The sequence below is a fragment of the Charadrius vociferus genome, unplaced genomic scaffold (assembly GCF_000708025.1).
Source record: "Charadrius vociferus isolate BGI_N301 unplaced genomic scaffold, ASM70802v2 scaffold213, whole genome shotgun sequence".
Taxonomy (NCBI): Eukaryota; Metazoa; Chordata; class Aves; order Charadriiformes; family Charadriidae; genus Charadrius; species Charadrius vociferus.
The window spans coordinates 6,007,461-6,023,886 of record NW_009647828.1 but is presented as its reverse complement, the minus strand read 5'-3'; the positions used below and the strand labels follow the sequence as shown (position 1 = coordinate 6,023,886).

The 16,426-nt window shown below is 38.0% G+C and overlaps 1 protein-coding gene across 1 annotated transcript in view; it reads right to left on the bottom strand.

The window, feature by feature from the left end:
- Positions 1-232: 232 nt before the first annotated feature.
- The window catches only part of UVSSA (UV-stimulated scaffold protein A), a 56,773-nt gene continuing 40,579 nt past the window's right edge, over positions 233-16,426 (bottom strand). Inside the window, exons 9-13 of the mRNA XM_009882564.1 lie at positions 16,024-16,176; positions 10,610-10,793; positions 9,629-9,740; positions 4,295-4,478; positions 233-326 (exon numbers count right to left, since the gene is read on the bottom strand). Coding sequence (XP_009880866.1) covers positions 233-326; positions 4,295-4,478; positions 9,629-9,740; positions 10,610-10,793; positions 16,024-16,176 — 727 coding nt within the window. The remainder of the gene's footprint in view (positions 327-4,294; positions 4,479-9,628; positions 9,741-10,609; positions 10,794-16,023; positions 16,177-16,426) is intronic.

The window sequence follows — 16,426 nt, the reverse complement described above, 5'->3', positions numbered from 1 at the left end:
TTCATGTAAATTTCAAATAATTATCAACTTACTTCATGTATTTCATTCTATATCACCACATCTTTGTCAAAAATTGTGTTCATTATCAAATAAGAAATTAAAAAAACTTATAAAATTACCCCAGTAAAAGTGTACCCAGCACAGTATTTTAGTGCAAATATGAAGGTCTGGGATAAAGGTTTTGTGTAGTTGCACTCCTGTTAATCATCTTTGCCCTTCATTTTATTACAATTTAATTCAGTGCATAATTAAACTGGTTGGCAAACTTCTCGTGCTTTCTTTGGTCCACTCGGTTCATTGCTTTCACCACCCGTTTCATAGCACCTCTGAAAGACAAAAAAAATAAATAAAACCCAGTTATGTTAACTCCACACAATCTCAGACAATGTTTATGAATGTTGGGGGGCAGGGAACGAACTATGATTAATCACTACCAGGTTTCTGAACACTGCACTGAGGCTGAACAAATTTGTCTTGTTAACTACATTAGCTGCAGCAATACCAATAGTTTAATTCAGTTTTATTAACAGGAGTAAACAAACTAAAGTCTTTCAGCCTAATGGCTGTGCTTTCCACCCTCCTAGCATTCTTTCCGATAGTCACACATACCAAGTTTGATTTTCAAAAGCACCTAACTGCTCTTAGTGAAAAAATAACTAAAAGCAGGTAAGAGGATACAAAAACTTCACATTCAGAAACCCTTACAAAATCCAGCCTGCAGAATCTAGAATGTTTTTGTAAGGGAAGGGCTTGCTTTTCAATTCACGTAACAATTAACTTATTTAGCAACTTTCCTTTCACAGGTTCCTAAAAACCAATTTCATCAGCTGTGGGCAGAATAAAACTCTCTTTTACTCACATCAGCAGTATGTCAGTTCCTGAGCAGCAATTATTTAATCCACAAGCAGAACAAGAGTTAGGAAAACACCAGACACTGTCATGCATCTCTATGCAGAGGGATAAATTACTGCTCCAGAACAGCTAAGCGCTTAGAGTTCAGTGTAGTCAGGACAGTCTGTCCAATATCTTACTCTTCTGTAAAGTGGATTGGGATCTCTGCTACCTCATGCTGGGCAAGCGTTCCAGCCCTCTGTAGTGCCTGCTGTGCTTGAGGAAGGCTCTGGAGTGTTCTTCAGATTCAAAAAGGAAATAAAGGAATGAACTTTGGAGCTCTTAAGCTTTCTGGTGCCCATAAATCTGATGAGGGTTTGCCCCCATGTTGCTGCTCTTTATTTGCTGCCACTGTTTCCTCCCAGTAAAAATGGTTCCTAGGGATTTATCTTCTTTGGGAGAGACTGCTATGCTTTTCAACTGGGTGAGTGAAAACACCTGCACTTTTCTTCCCTCCACAAACTCTTGAGTGAAGATTAGGCAGCTGAGATTGAGGGTGAGGAAAATGATGCCTACACAGCATGAATAGGAGCAGGAGATTCTCATAAAAGGCATAAAGGAGGCATAAGCCTGCTCACTCTAAGTGGGAAGGCAGAGCAAGGGGTTCATGATTGCAGAGGGGAAAGAAAGGCGGTAGCAGAAATCAAGAGAATGCTCTGTTGCGTACATGTGCCCCCACAGAAATTTATGGTAGGTGCTGTGCGCAGCTGAGTTATTGGTTACTTTGGGTGCCTCTAGCCCAAAATCTCTGAGATGAGCTGATATATGCAGGTGTGTTAAGATGTCTCCTAACAATTCTCTGTAAAGGCCTGGATGCTCTGCCAACATGGGAAGTATACCAGCTAAGGGATGGGTTTGAGGGAACACGTCCCATTTAAGAACATGGCACTGCTTGAGGTCTTCTTTCATTTCTACATCAGAAATGCAGTCAGCAAGTTCTATCACACAAAGTAGATGGTTTCAAGTCTAGTGCTATCTGTTAGATCCTGCATTGTCACAATCTGCCTTTCTCTATCACTTCTGAGGATGCTGCAGGCTGTGCAGTGAATTGAGAACAAGGCATCCACCTGGTAGTGGGCACCAGCCTTTTGCCCATCAGGGCCTACACGCTATTCCAGCTCTGCTCCTGTGGTTATCTCTGAGAGGCAAGTTGACTTCTGTTATAGCTAACTGCTCTCTGTAACGGCTTCATTTCAAAAGCCATTTTGAAACATCTGAAAACAGAGGATACTTCTTAATAATGCTTCTAAATGGTGGGATTAAAGATTTTCTCAGCGGCAATTGTAATGAAAGCCAACATTCTGAAAAAACCCACCGTGGAAGAGGTGTATTTTTAACAAAATTCTGCCAATAAAGTTACCAGAGTAAGGAAAATGTGGTCATGGTTTTGCACTTCAAATATTGCCTAATTGGTAGGAGAAAAGTGAGCCTTTAGCAGCGCAGAGTGGCCTTGACACTTTCATGTCATGTAGGTTTTACATTAGCACCACTGGATTGTGCGATACTGTAAATGAAATGAGATCCCACTTTGATGATCTGTGTGCAATTTCACTTAACTTTATTGGCAGACTAGAGCCTGGGTTTATCACCTATACATTTCAAGTAATTTGGGGTTGTTATAAGGAGCCAAGGTTATCATCTTGTTTAGTGCTGCAAAGCATGAAACCTATTAAAACATGACAGGTTTGATTCCCTATGCCTGGCCCTAACACACACTCAAAATCATTAGCACAAACCCTAGTAAACCAAAGACAGCTTTTAAAATTTATTTTGTTAAAGTTGATATGAAATTCTGATCTTTAGAACCGTATGTCTCTGGCTTTTAACTAAGATCAGGTAACATGATAATTTCACAGAAAACGTGCTATTTCTGTAACCGAAAGCAATGTAGATTTGGCTTTGTTATTATAACCATTACACAAGAAAAGGGAAAACAGTTCAAACAAATATTGTGCCTTGGATGCTGTTCAACTCATCCAGTATGTTTAGATAATAATCCAGCGTTGATGACTTCATAATAATAATTTAGCTTTTTTGATTTGACAACTTTACACTTTTCACTTTCCTTTGACCACTTCATTTTTGACAGGTGAAACTCTGTAATTACCGGCAGCTGCTTCCTATTTGATAAAGACTAGAGCATGCTTAGGCAAATTGATGTTGCAGCCACATCTAACCGAGACTAGATATCAGAAATGACATAACAGAGTGGATGTATGGAGCTACTAGACGTTCTAAAACCCGTTCAGCTGGTGGGCTCCCACTTCCATCTGAGCTAGTGTGCCTGCTTTAAAGTTAACTCATGTATGTCTACAAAAGTCGTGGACACACCTTTGAAATATCTAAATGCCAACGCCATCCAAACAGTTTCTCCTTGAGCTAAAGGTAGGCCAAGAGCTACTGACTGTACATGTGTGGGGAAGAAAGGGAGACATATAGAAACAGCACCATCATGGGAAGAACACTGTGTCCACATCTCTGGTTCAGGGAATAATCATCTCTCAACTCTTACAATGAGGAGAGACCTGCCGCAGGTTCCAGTCCTTGATATTTACAAAAGACAGCAAGGGTTAAGCGAACAAGGACCATAACACAAGGATCCAAATGATTTTTCTTAACCAACTGAATGCATTCTCGGTAAAGGAGGAGAAAAAAATGCATTGGCAGTGTGTCACTGAACATTAGACAGGAAGGGATCACTGTGTGTACATACTGGCTTGGAAGGCGCTGCATCAGGCCCAGCTAGCAATTTACTATACCCAAGAGTGAGAGAAAATACACAGGAAGCCCAGGCAGCAGTCAAAAGTTTAGGAAGGTCTCTGAGCATTCACCAGAGGCTTGAGGGCAACTGCCAAGATGCAGCTACACACCAAAAGCCAAGTGGTTTTGACAGACCCTTTTATTAATTGAAGTTAATTAGGGGATCCCACTCAGGACAGCCCATCTTAGGCATTCAGAAAGAAAAACTCCATTTTCACTTCATCTACACTACTACAGTGTGTCTGATGCTGTAAGCTGTGTCACTCTGAACATATCATCTTCTTTACAGATCCATTATTATTTGCACACATAAAGTAGCATCTAACTCATTAATAAATGATCATCCAGAGAAGCCACTACAGCAGTAAAAGGATGACAAAAAAACCCCAAAAACAACCAAACGAGGAGGAAAACCAAAATATCTTTCATAGGGAAATTTTTAGCTGAAAATCATTCTGAGAGAAATAACCTTGATTATCAGTACCTGCTACTCTTTACCCTCCAGAGATATGGAAGGCATTCTTACTCTGCAGTTAGAGAAGAAAGTTGTTTAGTAAGTGCATGTTAATGTAGAAACAGAAAGTACCACTGAAACAAAGGGAAACAGCAATTTATCAGGCTTCAGAGAACATAAGCATCTTACTTATTAAAGACTTTCTTCTCAAGCCGGGAACGAGAAGTATTAGCCTGCTGCTTCAGGTCTGTCAGATTTGGATATTTTTTCTTCTTCCCTTTCTTTTTCCCTCCTTTTCCATTATTTTTAGAGGAACCAAGATCCATTCCTGTAGCTGCTTCAAGTTCTCTCATGAATTCCGGATCTCGCCACTCTGTTTAAAAGAAAAAGCACACACTTTGAAACTCCAAACCCAGGTAGAATTTGCAGTCTCCTAAGGTACAGGTTCTTGTCACCGCTAGGCGAAGGCAGTCACTGCGCTGTAAGTTGCATACACAAAGGAAGGGGAGGATAGAGCAGTTAGCCAAAATGACAGATCTTGATGAAAAAGCCCTGCCAGTCTGGGATTAGTATCTATTATTAGCTGCTGTAGATAAAACTGTTCTGTAGGAAGACTTAAGTCAAGTTTTTGCAGTGGTACAGTAGCAAAATTCCAAGGAAGTTATTCCATGTAGGAGAGTTGACAGAAAATGGAGTGATTATTATTTAGAAATTGAACAAAATGCCAACAAGGTAGCTGAGGAACTTATCATCTCCAAAAATAAATTCTGAATAAGCTTAAAAATAAACTGATGGAATATGTCAACTTTCGAGCAGAGTGAGAGTGACAACATTGTAACATTTCTGCATCAAAGAATCATATTTGCTTCAAAACACGCAACTGGTATCTGACACATAAAAAGCATTCCTGAATAAGACAACATGAACCTGTTGCCATGAGCCCAATTTTGCATCTGAAAAAGATACTACTATTGAAGTACCCCACAATTCAACAGTTTAACTATCTAAATCAAGTTTCTTCTCTTGACAATAGCACAAGAGTTAATTTATCTCATCAAAAAACTTGTTTTACAGTTTTAACAAAACCTGAATTCTTCCGAATCCAACCACACACTGTAAATGGTTTCTGATCATCAATGCCATCATGGGAAAAAGCACGAACAATTTAGACTGTAAACTCTTTGAGGAAACAGTGGTCTTTCACCTTTAGTATAGAGTCTTGCATATCAGAACAAGGTAATAGAGTACGAAGCAGAAAGTAAAAATGTGGCTAGAGGATGGATATCTTCAAGTGGAAATTAGAAAAAACAGCATTGCATTATAAAGATTTTGAGCATATTGGTTGGAAAAAAAATGCAGCAAGTACCACTTCAGAGAGTAATATGGTCCAAACTCAGCACAAATGTCAGTATTCTGTACTTTAACAACTAGTAATTGCCAACCATTTGAACCATTTGTCATACAGTTTCTGGTATGTCAGTCAGCCTTTATTGCCTGCAGAAATTTTAACACCAAATGTCTACAACCCTTATTTAACATCTATGTAGATAAGAAAAATAAACAGTTCTAAACTACTATACAATTTCACTTATATACCAAGATTGCCACTGAGAGTGACAAATATTGGTAACAACGTTTCAGGAAGGTCAGAGGCAATGTCCTCACTTAAGAGCACAGTGTTTAGGAACACCGGAGCAATTTTCCAAGGAAGGGTTAGATCTAACCTGCTATATGAAAGCAAGGACTGATTAAAATCCAACACACCAAAAAGCATGAGGAAAATGAAGCTGTGCAAGAACTGAGTAGAAGTATATAGAGAGAAAATAGAACACATATACTTGATAGAGCATAAGACCTCACAGACTTCTTTTTTTAAGTGAAGGAATACAGAACAGCACAATTCAGATACAGGAACGATTAATCCAAGATTAAGGAAAACTGTCTAAACAGTTTATCTCCCGGTAATAAGAAGGCGTCACAGTTTAGGAACTCAGTGAATGGAGCAATTGTTTAAACACAACGAAAAAATGCCGGCATCCAGTAGAGATGAAATGAGCATTTGAGTAAAATGAAGGAGCAATTTAAAAGCCTTTGAGAAAAATCAATAGAATGCCAGGGAAGAGCAGCCTTTTTGAGCATTGATGGGCCCCTAAAGCTCTTCATACATTGTTACTGAGTTTAGCAGCAGGGAAAAGAAAATTACACAGTTTGCAATGGTAGGCGGGAATCAATACTGTAGTTAGTCGAGAGATGCTATTTCACATCTGACTGGCCAGCAGCCTGCCTTCACCAGCCTGTCCTGATACCTGTTTGTTAACAAGTCACTAAGGGCTGAAAAACCAGATACTCTTCAAGGTTGACACAAAAAATAGGCACTTAATTTGCTCCTATGTGTGAACTATTGGAAAAGGATGAACACTGCAGATTAGCAGGTCAGCGTAATCCCACCTGATTCATTGTTTCAGGACCAAAGAGCCCAAAGCACCATTTTGTGGACATTAGATAGAGCTTAAAATTTTATACCAAGTTAAAAAATGCTCCATAAGAACAATGACAGTGTTGTCAAATCATAGTCATTATCACACAAACTGTATTACTTTTTTCCCCTTCACACACAGGGATGAAAATAAACCTACCATCCAACAGGAAAAAGCTGTAGGAAGAATTTTGGTGTGATTTAAACACGCAACTGATCCCTAAATTTTAATGTTTGGCATTTTTCAAACTGTCATCATTAGCAAATGATGTTGTCACTCATAAGACCAAAGCACACACTGTACAGAGTGGGTCCCCACTTGCATATTTTCTGGAGCAGCACTGCTCAGATGTACTTCAAGTCCTTTGTAAAAACAAACAAACAAAAAACCCAAAACAAACCAAAACCAAACCCCAGTGCAAAACAACCAAACACCCTCCCCTCCCAAACTACAAGCCCCAAATAAACAAATTAAGGAGCATTTTAAAAGGTTGATGAAAATACTATGAAACAAATATAAAAATACTGAGGCACAGAAAAAAAGAAAGGAAGAAAAAGCAGTGGATAAAAGTATTTAGTGACATCTGGTACACATATGGCTTTAGAAACCTGTGAGGTTTTGTCCAATAAATTAAGTGCCATAGTTTGTTCAGTACCTCCCCAGACAGATGGGATGGACCTTTGTATGACATCTCAGCTTAACAACAGTACTCAATAACACAACGCAACAATGTCAACACTGGTTTGGGACTAATACACACATCCCTGTGGGCCAGAGGTGCGAAGCCTCTAACACCACCGCACTGACACTGTAATAAAAATAAGTATTATGTCCAGCCTCCAGCAATGGCAATTTCACAGGGGAAAAAAAAAAAATAAAATCAATATTTTTCAGTGCAAGTGATTTTTATACCAGAGTATTAATTTTTAGCTTGAAACAAGTCCCTCAAGAACACCTGCTAGTTTAATTTGATAGTTTTTGTTTGTCATAACTAAGCTGGGAACTTTCTTTTTTAGCACAATGTCCACACCCCTGGCCTGGCTTCGCTGTGACAGTCCAACCGTGCCCATGCTGTAGGCTGGATGCCAGTTTAGAGCACTTCGCTCCACCTTGGCAAAGATGGAAACTGCCTCCAAACGCAGCACTTCTTGACACATGCAGACACCAGAAGGTGTTCAGTAACTGCTGCATTCATGTGGTGCTGGTAATTGCCAAGCACAGTCACTCAAAGATGGCCAAATCAGAACTAAAGGAAAGTGAGTGGGTCAGTTTTATGTTTAAATGCTCATTCATTCGAGATAGACCTTTCTGGATAACAGATCAACAACTGTTCTTTATGCTCTGAAGGGGTTTTGTGGAAGGTTCAGTAGCCTCATTAATAATCTGAATGACTGTGAAACTGGTGAAATACTGAGTCAGAGCTTAAGACAGAACTAACTCCTTAAAGGGAGTATACTACGAGATATCAAAATGATAAAGCCTAGGGGTAAGTTTAATTAGAATGCAGAATACTCACCTAGAATAAATGACTTAGAGAAAACTAAGACCTTTTGAAGGAGGGCAGATTAAATAAAAGCTCTGAAAACAAATCTGCTCCCTCCAATTATACACTATGTCTTTGCTGGATAGATCCCTCTTTCCCATCTTCCTTCGCAGTCCATCAACTTCCAGTAGCTTCCTGGTTGCAGTTCCCCCAGTGCTCCATGAAAATCTACCTTCTGTCCATCGCTAATGAGGCCTAGTTTTACCATTGCAAAAAAAGTGTCTTATTCCTCTTGGAAGTCTTCCTGACAGTCTATTAATTGCTTGCTGTCTTTCTCAGTGTCTGCATTCCTTACCTGGCACTCTGGAGCTTTATCCTGGCTAAAAATGGCCATATAATCTTGGGGTAGGATAAGTCTTCCCTCCACACCTGAAAGCAGCAGCCAGGATGCAAGGAGGAGGCTGTTAGTTTTGTTGCCCATCCCCATTGTTTAAAAACAAAATCCAGAGTATTGAACAGTAACATGTAAACAATTAAATAGCATCGGTCTGCTTGCTCCCTTCTTCAAGCCCATCACAAACATCATGCCTATTAGAACATCCAGACTAGTTATAATGCCAATAAAGTAAAGCCCAAGGTGAAGGGTTCCCTAGTTCAGAGTATTTTCTAGCGATGCTGCACAGATACACAGCATAACAAGGCCAAGAATTCTCCTTCTAAAACACAATTAGTAAGTGAGTAGATAAAGGAAAGATAGAATATGATAAATATGAATAGATACAGGGAAGAAAAGTTCCCGCATTGTGACAATAAAACCACTCTGCCAATATCCGTGGTAACACAGTGATCCTAATAATATTATCATTACATTACATAAATGACAACTGTTGGTGACCATCAAGATTAGACGACTTCTTTTCGAAAGCATAGGAACAGTTAATGTCAAGCATTTCCCAGGAAATAGGTTTAATCGTCCTTAATAAACATGTTCCTTAAGATAAAGTCTATAACTTGTCTATCTGAGCAGTGTTAGGAACATTATGATAACTATTGGAAGTAGAGAACAAATGCAATGTTACCCTTATTCTGTGTACACATGTATCCATATTTACCACATAAGCAAGAATCACTTCAAACGATCTGCAAATTAAAATCAATAGGAATTTAAATGAGAGAATGTGGTTAGGAGCAAAACAGAATTATGATCCAGTTCTGTGGATCCCAACCTGTGCTTTTAGCAACAGAAGAATCCGCTCTCTTCCTCCATGTAGCTGGTCACATTTGCTCTCCAACTGTATACCGAGATTGTTGTCCAACTTGTATCTACACTGTATCTATATACAGATACAATATATTGCACATGCAAGATATAAAATATATAGATACAATGTAGATACAATAGATACAGTTATTGTATAGATTGTAAATATATTGTAAATAATGTATACAATATATCCACAAACATATACACAATAAAGATACTACGCTTATGTTTAAAGCTTATTTCCCACCTCTGCCTAATTCTTTTTTTTTTTTTTTTAAAGATGCCATGCAGACACAAACCTGGTTGAGCCTCTTGCTTCTCAAACCGCACCTTTTCTTCTCTGGCTCTGTCCTCTGCATTAACGGGAACCCCAGATTCATCCCGAGGAATTATCTTTCCGTGGAACGGGCACTTCAGAAAGAAAGGGGGGAAAAAAAAAAATCTCAAAACTTCTGAATTGAAAGAAAATGCTTACATGTTATTCAACATAGCTTACAGCCACACACTGGAATCAAGCAACAAAATTCTACACTTAATTTCCAGCCCCCCTTAGAAAGCATTAGGATCCCATAAACATCATGTGTTTAACATATTTAGAATCTCAAAGAAATAAACTCTTTGTGATACGAGCATCCGATTTCAAGAGGTCAAGTAACACATTCTGTCAAGTCTGGAACAAGGGCACAAATGCTGCATTGTATGTTGTTGTTTACGCTATATCTCTGTCCTGTAAAAATCCCATTTAAAGTACTTTAGTGCATTCAGATCCTTCAGCATCAGGTAATACAGAAAGAACAGGGATATTAGAAGAAAGCATTTAAGCAAAGTACTTCTGCTCAATAGGGCTCATAATTTGAGGCGGTGTAGGATTTAGCTTTCACAAAACCTAATTTGTAAATAAAATCTCTTTGCCCCTCAAACACCCAAGTTTCTAAAAACAATTAATATCAAATATGCCTCTAAATGAGGAAAACTTTTTGGCAACCAACCCACTGTCACAGCTTTACTGCCAAGTACTCATATATCACAGTGATAAATAAAATATAAATACCCATGATGAATGCAAAAAATATTTGTGAGTTCCTTAAATGTTTATAGAAACCTTACCAAAAGGATGCTGCCCATATGAAGCATATATTAACAGCAAACTTCTCCAGATACAATTTTCTTCCACTGCCTTGAGATATATTTATAATGTGAAATAAACTTTTATGTATCTGTTTTAATGAGATATTCTCCATATAGCACATATCCTGGAAGTTATGTAACTTAGTGCCCACCTTAATCCGATCTTGTCTTTCACACAGACTTCCATCAGGCATTGGTGCTCGACATCTATGTTTCACTGGTTCAAACTTGCCAGCAAATGTTATGTATCTAGTTTTTAACATTTCAGTTATTTCTTTATTTTCCACTTCTTCCTCTACTTCACTGGGTGCCCAAAATCGATGCTCAGAAGCAAACCTGGGAAAACAAGAAATGAAAATTCTTCACAAAGTTGTAAGAAAGCACATAAAGATGCCAGTATAATCCTCTGGTAAACTTATATGTAAAAGGAAGGGAAGCTTTACTGGTGAATTAGAAAAACCTAGGAATCTACTATTCTTTCTTATAACTCCTATATTATGAAGATGTTTTTAAAATACCACCAACACGGGCCCAGTATTGATTCCTTATTTAACCTATAACGAGTCTTTGCTCTAGTTCATGAACTGACATTCAGAGTCAGTTATCCAATATCCAGTTTCACTTTGTAATTCTGTAGCTAACACTCTTCATAACAAAATACTTCTATGGTTAAACATGGAAGATAGATCAGGGAGGAAACTGTTTGATCTTAACTTCTCTGATCTTATTCCTGGTAGCTGTACTGCTGTAGCAGCAATGAAGCAGGAGCTGAAATCATCAGAGTATGTTGCAATATACTGAGATCCAGGAAGAGAGAAAACAAATCGGCTGACTCTTAGAGAGGTTCTTTCTTCCAGGTTCCATACAGTGTCCGTAAGTCTGAGAAACTTGTGGGGTGTTCCTCTAGGAAATTAGGCTAATCCATTGAAAATCTATTTTAAAATTAGAGATCTTACCTATATTTACAGACACATATAGACAAACATACAAAGACGATTAGTACCATGTCAGCGGACGTAGGGAGTGAGAGAGCACGGGAGTAAGGACCCTTGAGTGATATAGGATTTTCAAATTTTCTCAACAGTATTCATATAACTTCATTTTAGCCACCCTAGGCTACCAAGAGTCTATAATGAGAAACGTGCAATCCCGAAGAGTAATTACCTGACTCATTTTAGATGCTAATCTTAGGATGCAATGACTGTCCCTCTGATGGTAAATGTTTCTTTCTCCTAATCATGAAGTCGGGGTGACCAGCTTAAGCTTAGATATCTAACTTTAAGACATTTGAAGTTAAAGAACAATCCCACCCCAAATTTAAGGAAATATGAAGTTAAAGAGAAAAAAAAAAAAAGCTAAACTAAGCCTGCACGTCTGCTCCTTAGTACAAGAAAAATGGAGATATCTAGATGACAGATGTCTTGATAAGGACTTAAAACTCATAAAGGACACTTCACAATTCCATTCTTCCACATAGCTCTTCCACCCAATCAGCCCCAGACTGACTTGAGAGGATTTTCTCTATCCATATCCATTTTTTCTCACTCAGTAATATCCTTGGATGTCATTCCTACTTCTGAGACTTTGCCTCCTGTAGACTGCAGAGCCATTAACACATGCACATTGGCTTCACTAATCACAGTGATCTCAATTCAGCACAGCACATAAGCCAATACTTAAAGAATTACTTTAGTAGGCCTGAAGAGTCTTGATGAATTTTATCCAACAAGTTTTCAGGAGACCACAAAGGAAAAAAAAAAGTGGAGGAAATTATCTGACCTTAGCAACCTACAACATATATAGCTGCTGGTTTTACTCCAACAGTTGATCATTTAAAACTATGTAAAGAGATTAGAACTAGGTTAAAAAAAGGATTAAGCAATTTCAAAGCCATTCTATCATTTGCTAAATAATCAGAAAAATGTTCAACAAGTAAAATCCTTGTTAAAGAGATTCATGCCATCCAATAATTTCTTCATTGAAAATACCTTGCTAGTGCCAGAAAAATTCTAACCTGCCATAAAGTGCAAATAACTTCCTTCTGTTAAATTAGGGGATAAAGGCAAAAGAGTTATAATGGAGGCTAGTTCAACATTAAACCTAGTAATATGTTTCCACTATTTTTGGTTTAAAAAAAATTTCAATCACACGATTCTGCAAACTATAGACTAAACAAAAAAGCTTTAAGAATCTTTGTAATATACCAATATGAGTTCATTCAAACATTTGAATGGCACAGTATTTTAGCGTCAGAAATTACGTGGCAAGATTGTACAATAGAGAAGAAATAAAAGAATGAAATAAATTTCTTATTTGCTTAGTTCTAATGCAATCTTTAAAACAAGACTGACTGCTACCTCTGTGTTACTAATCTTACAGACACAAGGAGGGGAAAGCATTCCTAGAAAGACACCATACAGGATTTCTAGTGCAAGGTAGCATTACAGAATTTCTTAGTAAAATTCTAGTGTCCTTTGGTGGTCTGAACTCCCCTCCTCCTCTAGATTATCAAATTACAGTTACATGAGAATGAAGAAGCAATTAATAGTTGTGCATGCCAATCTTTCCAATTAGGAAAAATTTCTATTTAATATTCACCCCCCCCCCCCCCCCCCGCAATCTGTATCCAACAAATCTCAAGAAAATTAGAATTATGTTTTACTCTATGCATCATTGATCAGCATTTGGGAACTGGACTTAAAATAGCCTGATTCCTACACAGATATTCATAAATACTATTGTTTACTGCAAGCATATAACTGATTTTCTCCCAGCATGACTTACAAGCAGGTAAGAAAAGAACAAAGTGGTGCTAATCCCCAAAGTTTTCTGATTTCCTGCTGCTGTAATTTAAGCCACATTTTAAGAAGGCAGAACATGGGATCTTTGTTTCAAAAAAAATTGATTCACGTGACAAGTAAAATCTTTTTGTAAGATGGATCAGAAGGAGAGCATATAATCAACTAGAAGATCAACACTCCATTCACACTCATGGAAAGAACTGATCTAAAAAAACAACAGAGGCTTTAATGGAAATTACATAGCTATGCATTTGCAGGAATAAAAGACAAGTAATGGTTTACTGAAATGTAAAGGAAAGTCCAGTTCCTGGAGACATGTTGCACTCTTTCAAAAAAATTTATATCAACTTCATTCTTAAGGTGATGGGAAGATTATCAAAAACTTGAATAAATACAAATTCTAAAACCAGTATGATGCATACTGTTTTCCTGGAGCAAGTGCTAAATGAGCTAATTCAAATATCCTAGTCACAGTCATAAAACATGCTGCATCAGCTAATTCACTCTAATCCTCAGAGTAAGCTAATTAAATTCAAGGAGGAGGGTAGATGAGTTTGGAAGGCCCACATTATCCAAAATAGTTGGTTAAGCTGGCATAGCAGTCTCTACACAGTACAACACTGCAGTATACACCGCTTCCCCTGTCCCCTCCCCCTGCCCCCTCCAAAAAACAACCCCAGTACTACTACAGCTTCATAAACTCTTAAAATTATCTCTTAAACTACCTTAATGAGTTGTGTGAGTGAAGGCAGAAGTAGGGAAAATGGTTCGGCCCAAAATTTTTGTAAAGCCCAGTTACTGTCACCCTCTAGAGAAGGTTCACCATTTACTGGCTAAACAACACTTCCTTAGAAAAGCACCTTCCTTGTAGCTACATTCTCACTATCAAAATCTTAATTTATTGTAAACGCCGTAATTAAGTAAGTGTAGTGTTAAGCAGGTGAAGGGAAAAGACTTTTCCACTTCAGATTTTAAAAATTCAAATTCCATACGCATTCCATATGTGTTGTCTGTTTTTTGGGTTTCCTTTTTTTCCTAGGCATCTTATAGAGACAGTATGTGTGCATATAAAAAAGTTAAAGGAGTTGGCCAATGACTACCTTAATTTTTCAATAAACATATTTTATACCCAGGGGTCAATGGTATTGTGTGTGCAGAGTTACTTAAATTATCTTTAGTTAGATTGGCCTATCTGTAGTTATAGACTGTAAGGTTCAGAAGTGTGCCCTCTATTTTATTGGAAAGCATAAAAATAAAACAGTACAGCACAAGGCAGACAGGCAGTGAAATATGCTTCTGATTCCACTTATGACTTGAATAACTCATTTGCAATGTAAAATAAAGCCTTACTACCTTTTTGGCATTATCACAGACAAATGCTTCTTAAAACCCTGCAGAAAATCTTTACCATTTTATAGGCTTTGAAGAGCTTACACCACACCAGATAGAATCCAACGCTTGGAGTGACTGTGTTAAAGCACTATTATGTATCAAATTTCACTGGCTTTCAATAATTTGAAACATATTCAGCATTTTACACAATCAGATACAGGGGCAACACTTCCCTCTTGTTTCTTTCTGCAAACACTGTTTTCACACTGTGATCATCTTGGGACAAGAGCAAAAGTTACACCAGGGGAGGTTTAGATCGGATATTAGGAAAAATTTCTTCACAGAAAGGGTTATCCAACATTGGAACAGGCTGCCCAGGGAAGTGGTTGAAACATCACGCCTGGAGGTATTTAATAGACAGGTAGACGTGGTGCTGAGGGACACGGTTCAGTGGTGGTTTTGGCAGTGTTAGGCTGAGGGTTGGACTCAGTGATCTTAAAGGTCCCTTCCAACCTAGACAATTCTATGATTTATGATTCTATCATGACTTGGGGTTGGCTTGTTTGTGGTTTTTTTTGTTTTGATAAGAAAACAAACAAGGTTAAAGTAACACTGCTGAGAATATACATTTGATTTGCAACCCAGCCAGTCAATGGTTTTTGCCTTTTCCAAGCCAGGTGTGGTACACACTGACACTAAAGTTCTGGTGGACTTAAATGAAATTCATACATAGAGGGAGGACCTTGTATCTCAACTTTCATATAAAAACACTAGTCCTAAAAAGCGGTTTTAAAAACTGACTGCTGGAAACAATTTCTGCTGTATACCTACCATCTCTTCTCCATGGCATTGCTAAAGCTTTCCCCAAGCCAGCAACACTTCATGTCCAAGAAAACACAAAACCTTCCCAGACAAGAATGGAAAGTGCGAGATCCAAATTCAAATCCTGTAACTGCCACTTATTTCTTGTGTGACTAAACAAGCGTATCCATTTCCTCAGTTACCATTCTGTAAAGTCAGGAAATATACCCCTGACACCTCCCTAGCCTTTCTCCTACCTTGCCTGCTATTTATTTAGACAGTAAAGTCCCCAGCAGAGGGACCGTCTATCATGCACTTGCATAGCACTTTGCATAATGAGGTACCAATTTAAATTGGCGTAAGTGATGCCATGCTGCAAATAATACACAAACATGAAAGAGCAGAAAAAAGTGCTTTCAAGCATCAAAGGATATTTAATTAGTATCACATCTTCTCAAAACAAATAACATTTTAAGGTAGAATTTCTGACTTTGTTTATGGGTCCTACAGCACAAGGGAAAGAAGAAAAGTAATTATCAAAAGAAATAGCAGTCACCCCACTGCATGACCTCTGAGTACAAGTAAATCTATATGTATTTGTTTAATTTGTCTTAAAAGAAAAAGAGCATTACTTGAGAATCTTCCCAGCATTTGGCTGATCCTGTCCCCAGTAGTGAAGATCTAATCCAAAAGGCATGAGGGGAGCTTTAGCTCTTTCCTCTTCTAGTTTTCTTCTCTTACTGTCAGGCTCTTCCAAAGCTGCTGGCTCAGTAGTTGCAGAGTCACTGGAGAAAATTGATGCAAAGTCAATACAGAACAGCAATGATCAAAACAACATTTTCTCTTTTTTCATTAGATTTTCTCACCAACGCTAATATTATCTTAGATCTAGGACTACAACTACCTTTACAGGATTGTTCTTTTTTTTTTTTTTTTTCCCCAAAGGATACAGACCTTAACACCACATGCTATACATACAGCACACACTGAACCATGCAGCTTAACTGCACATCCAGCTAAAGCTAACTAAAACGT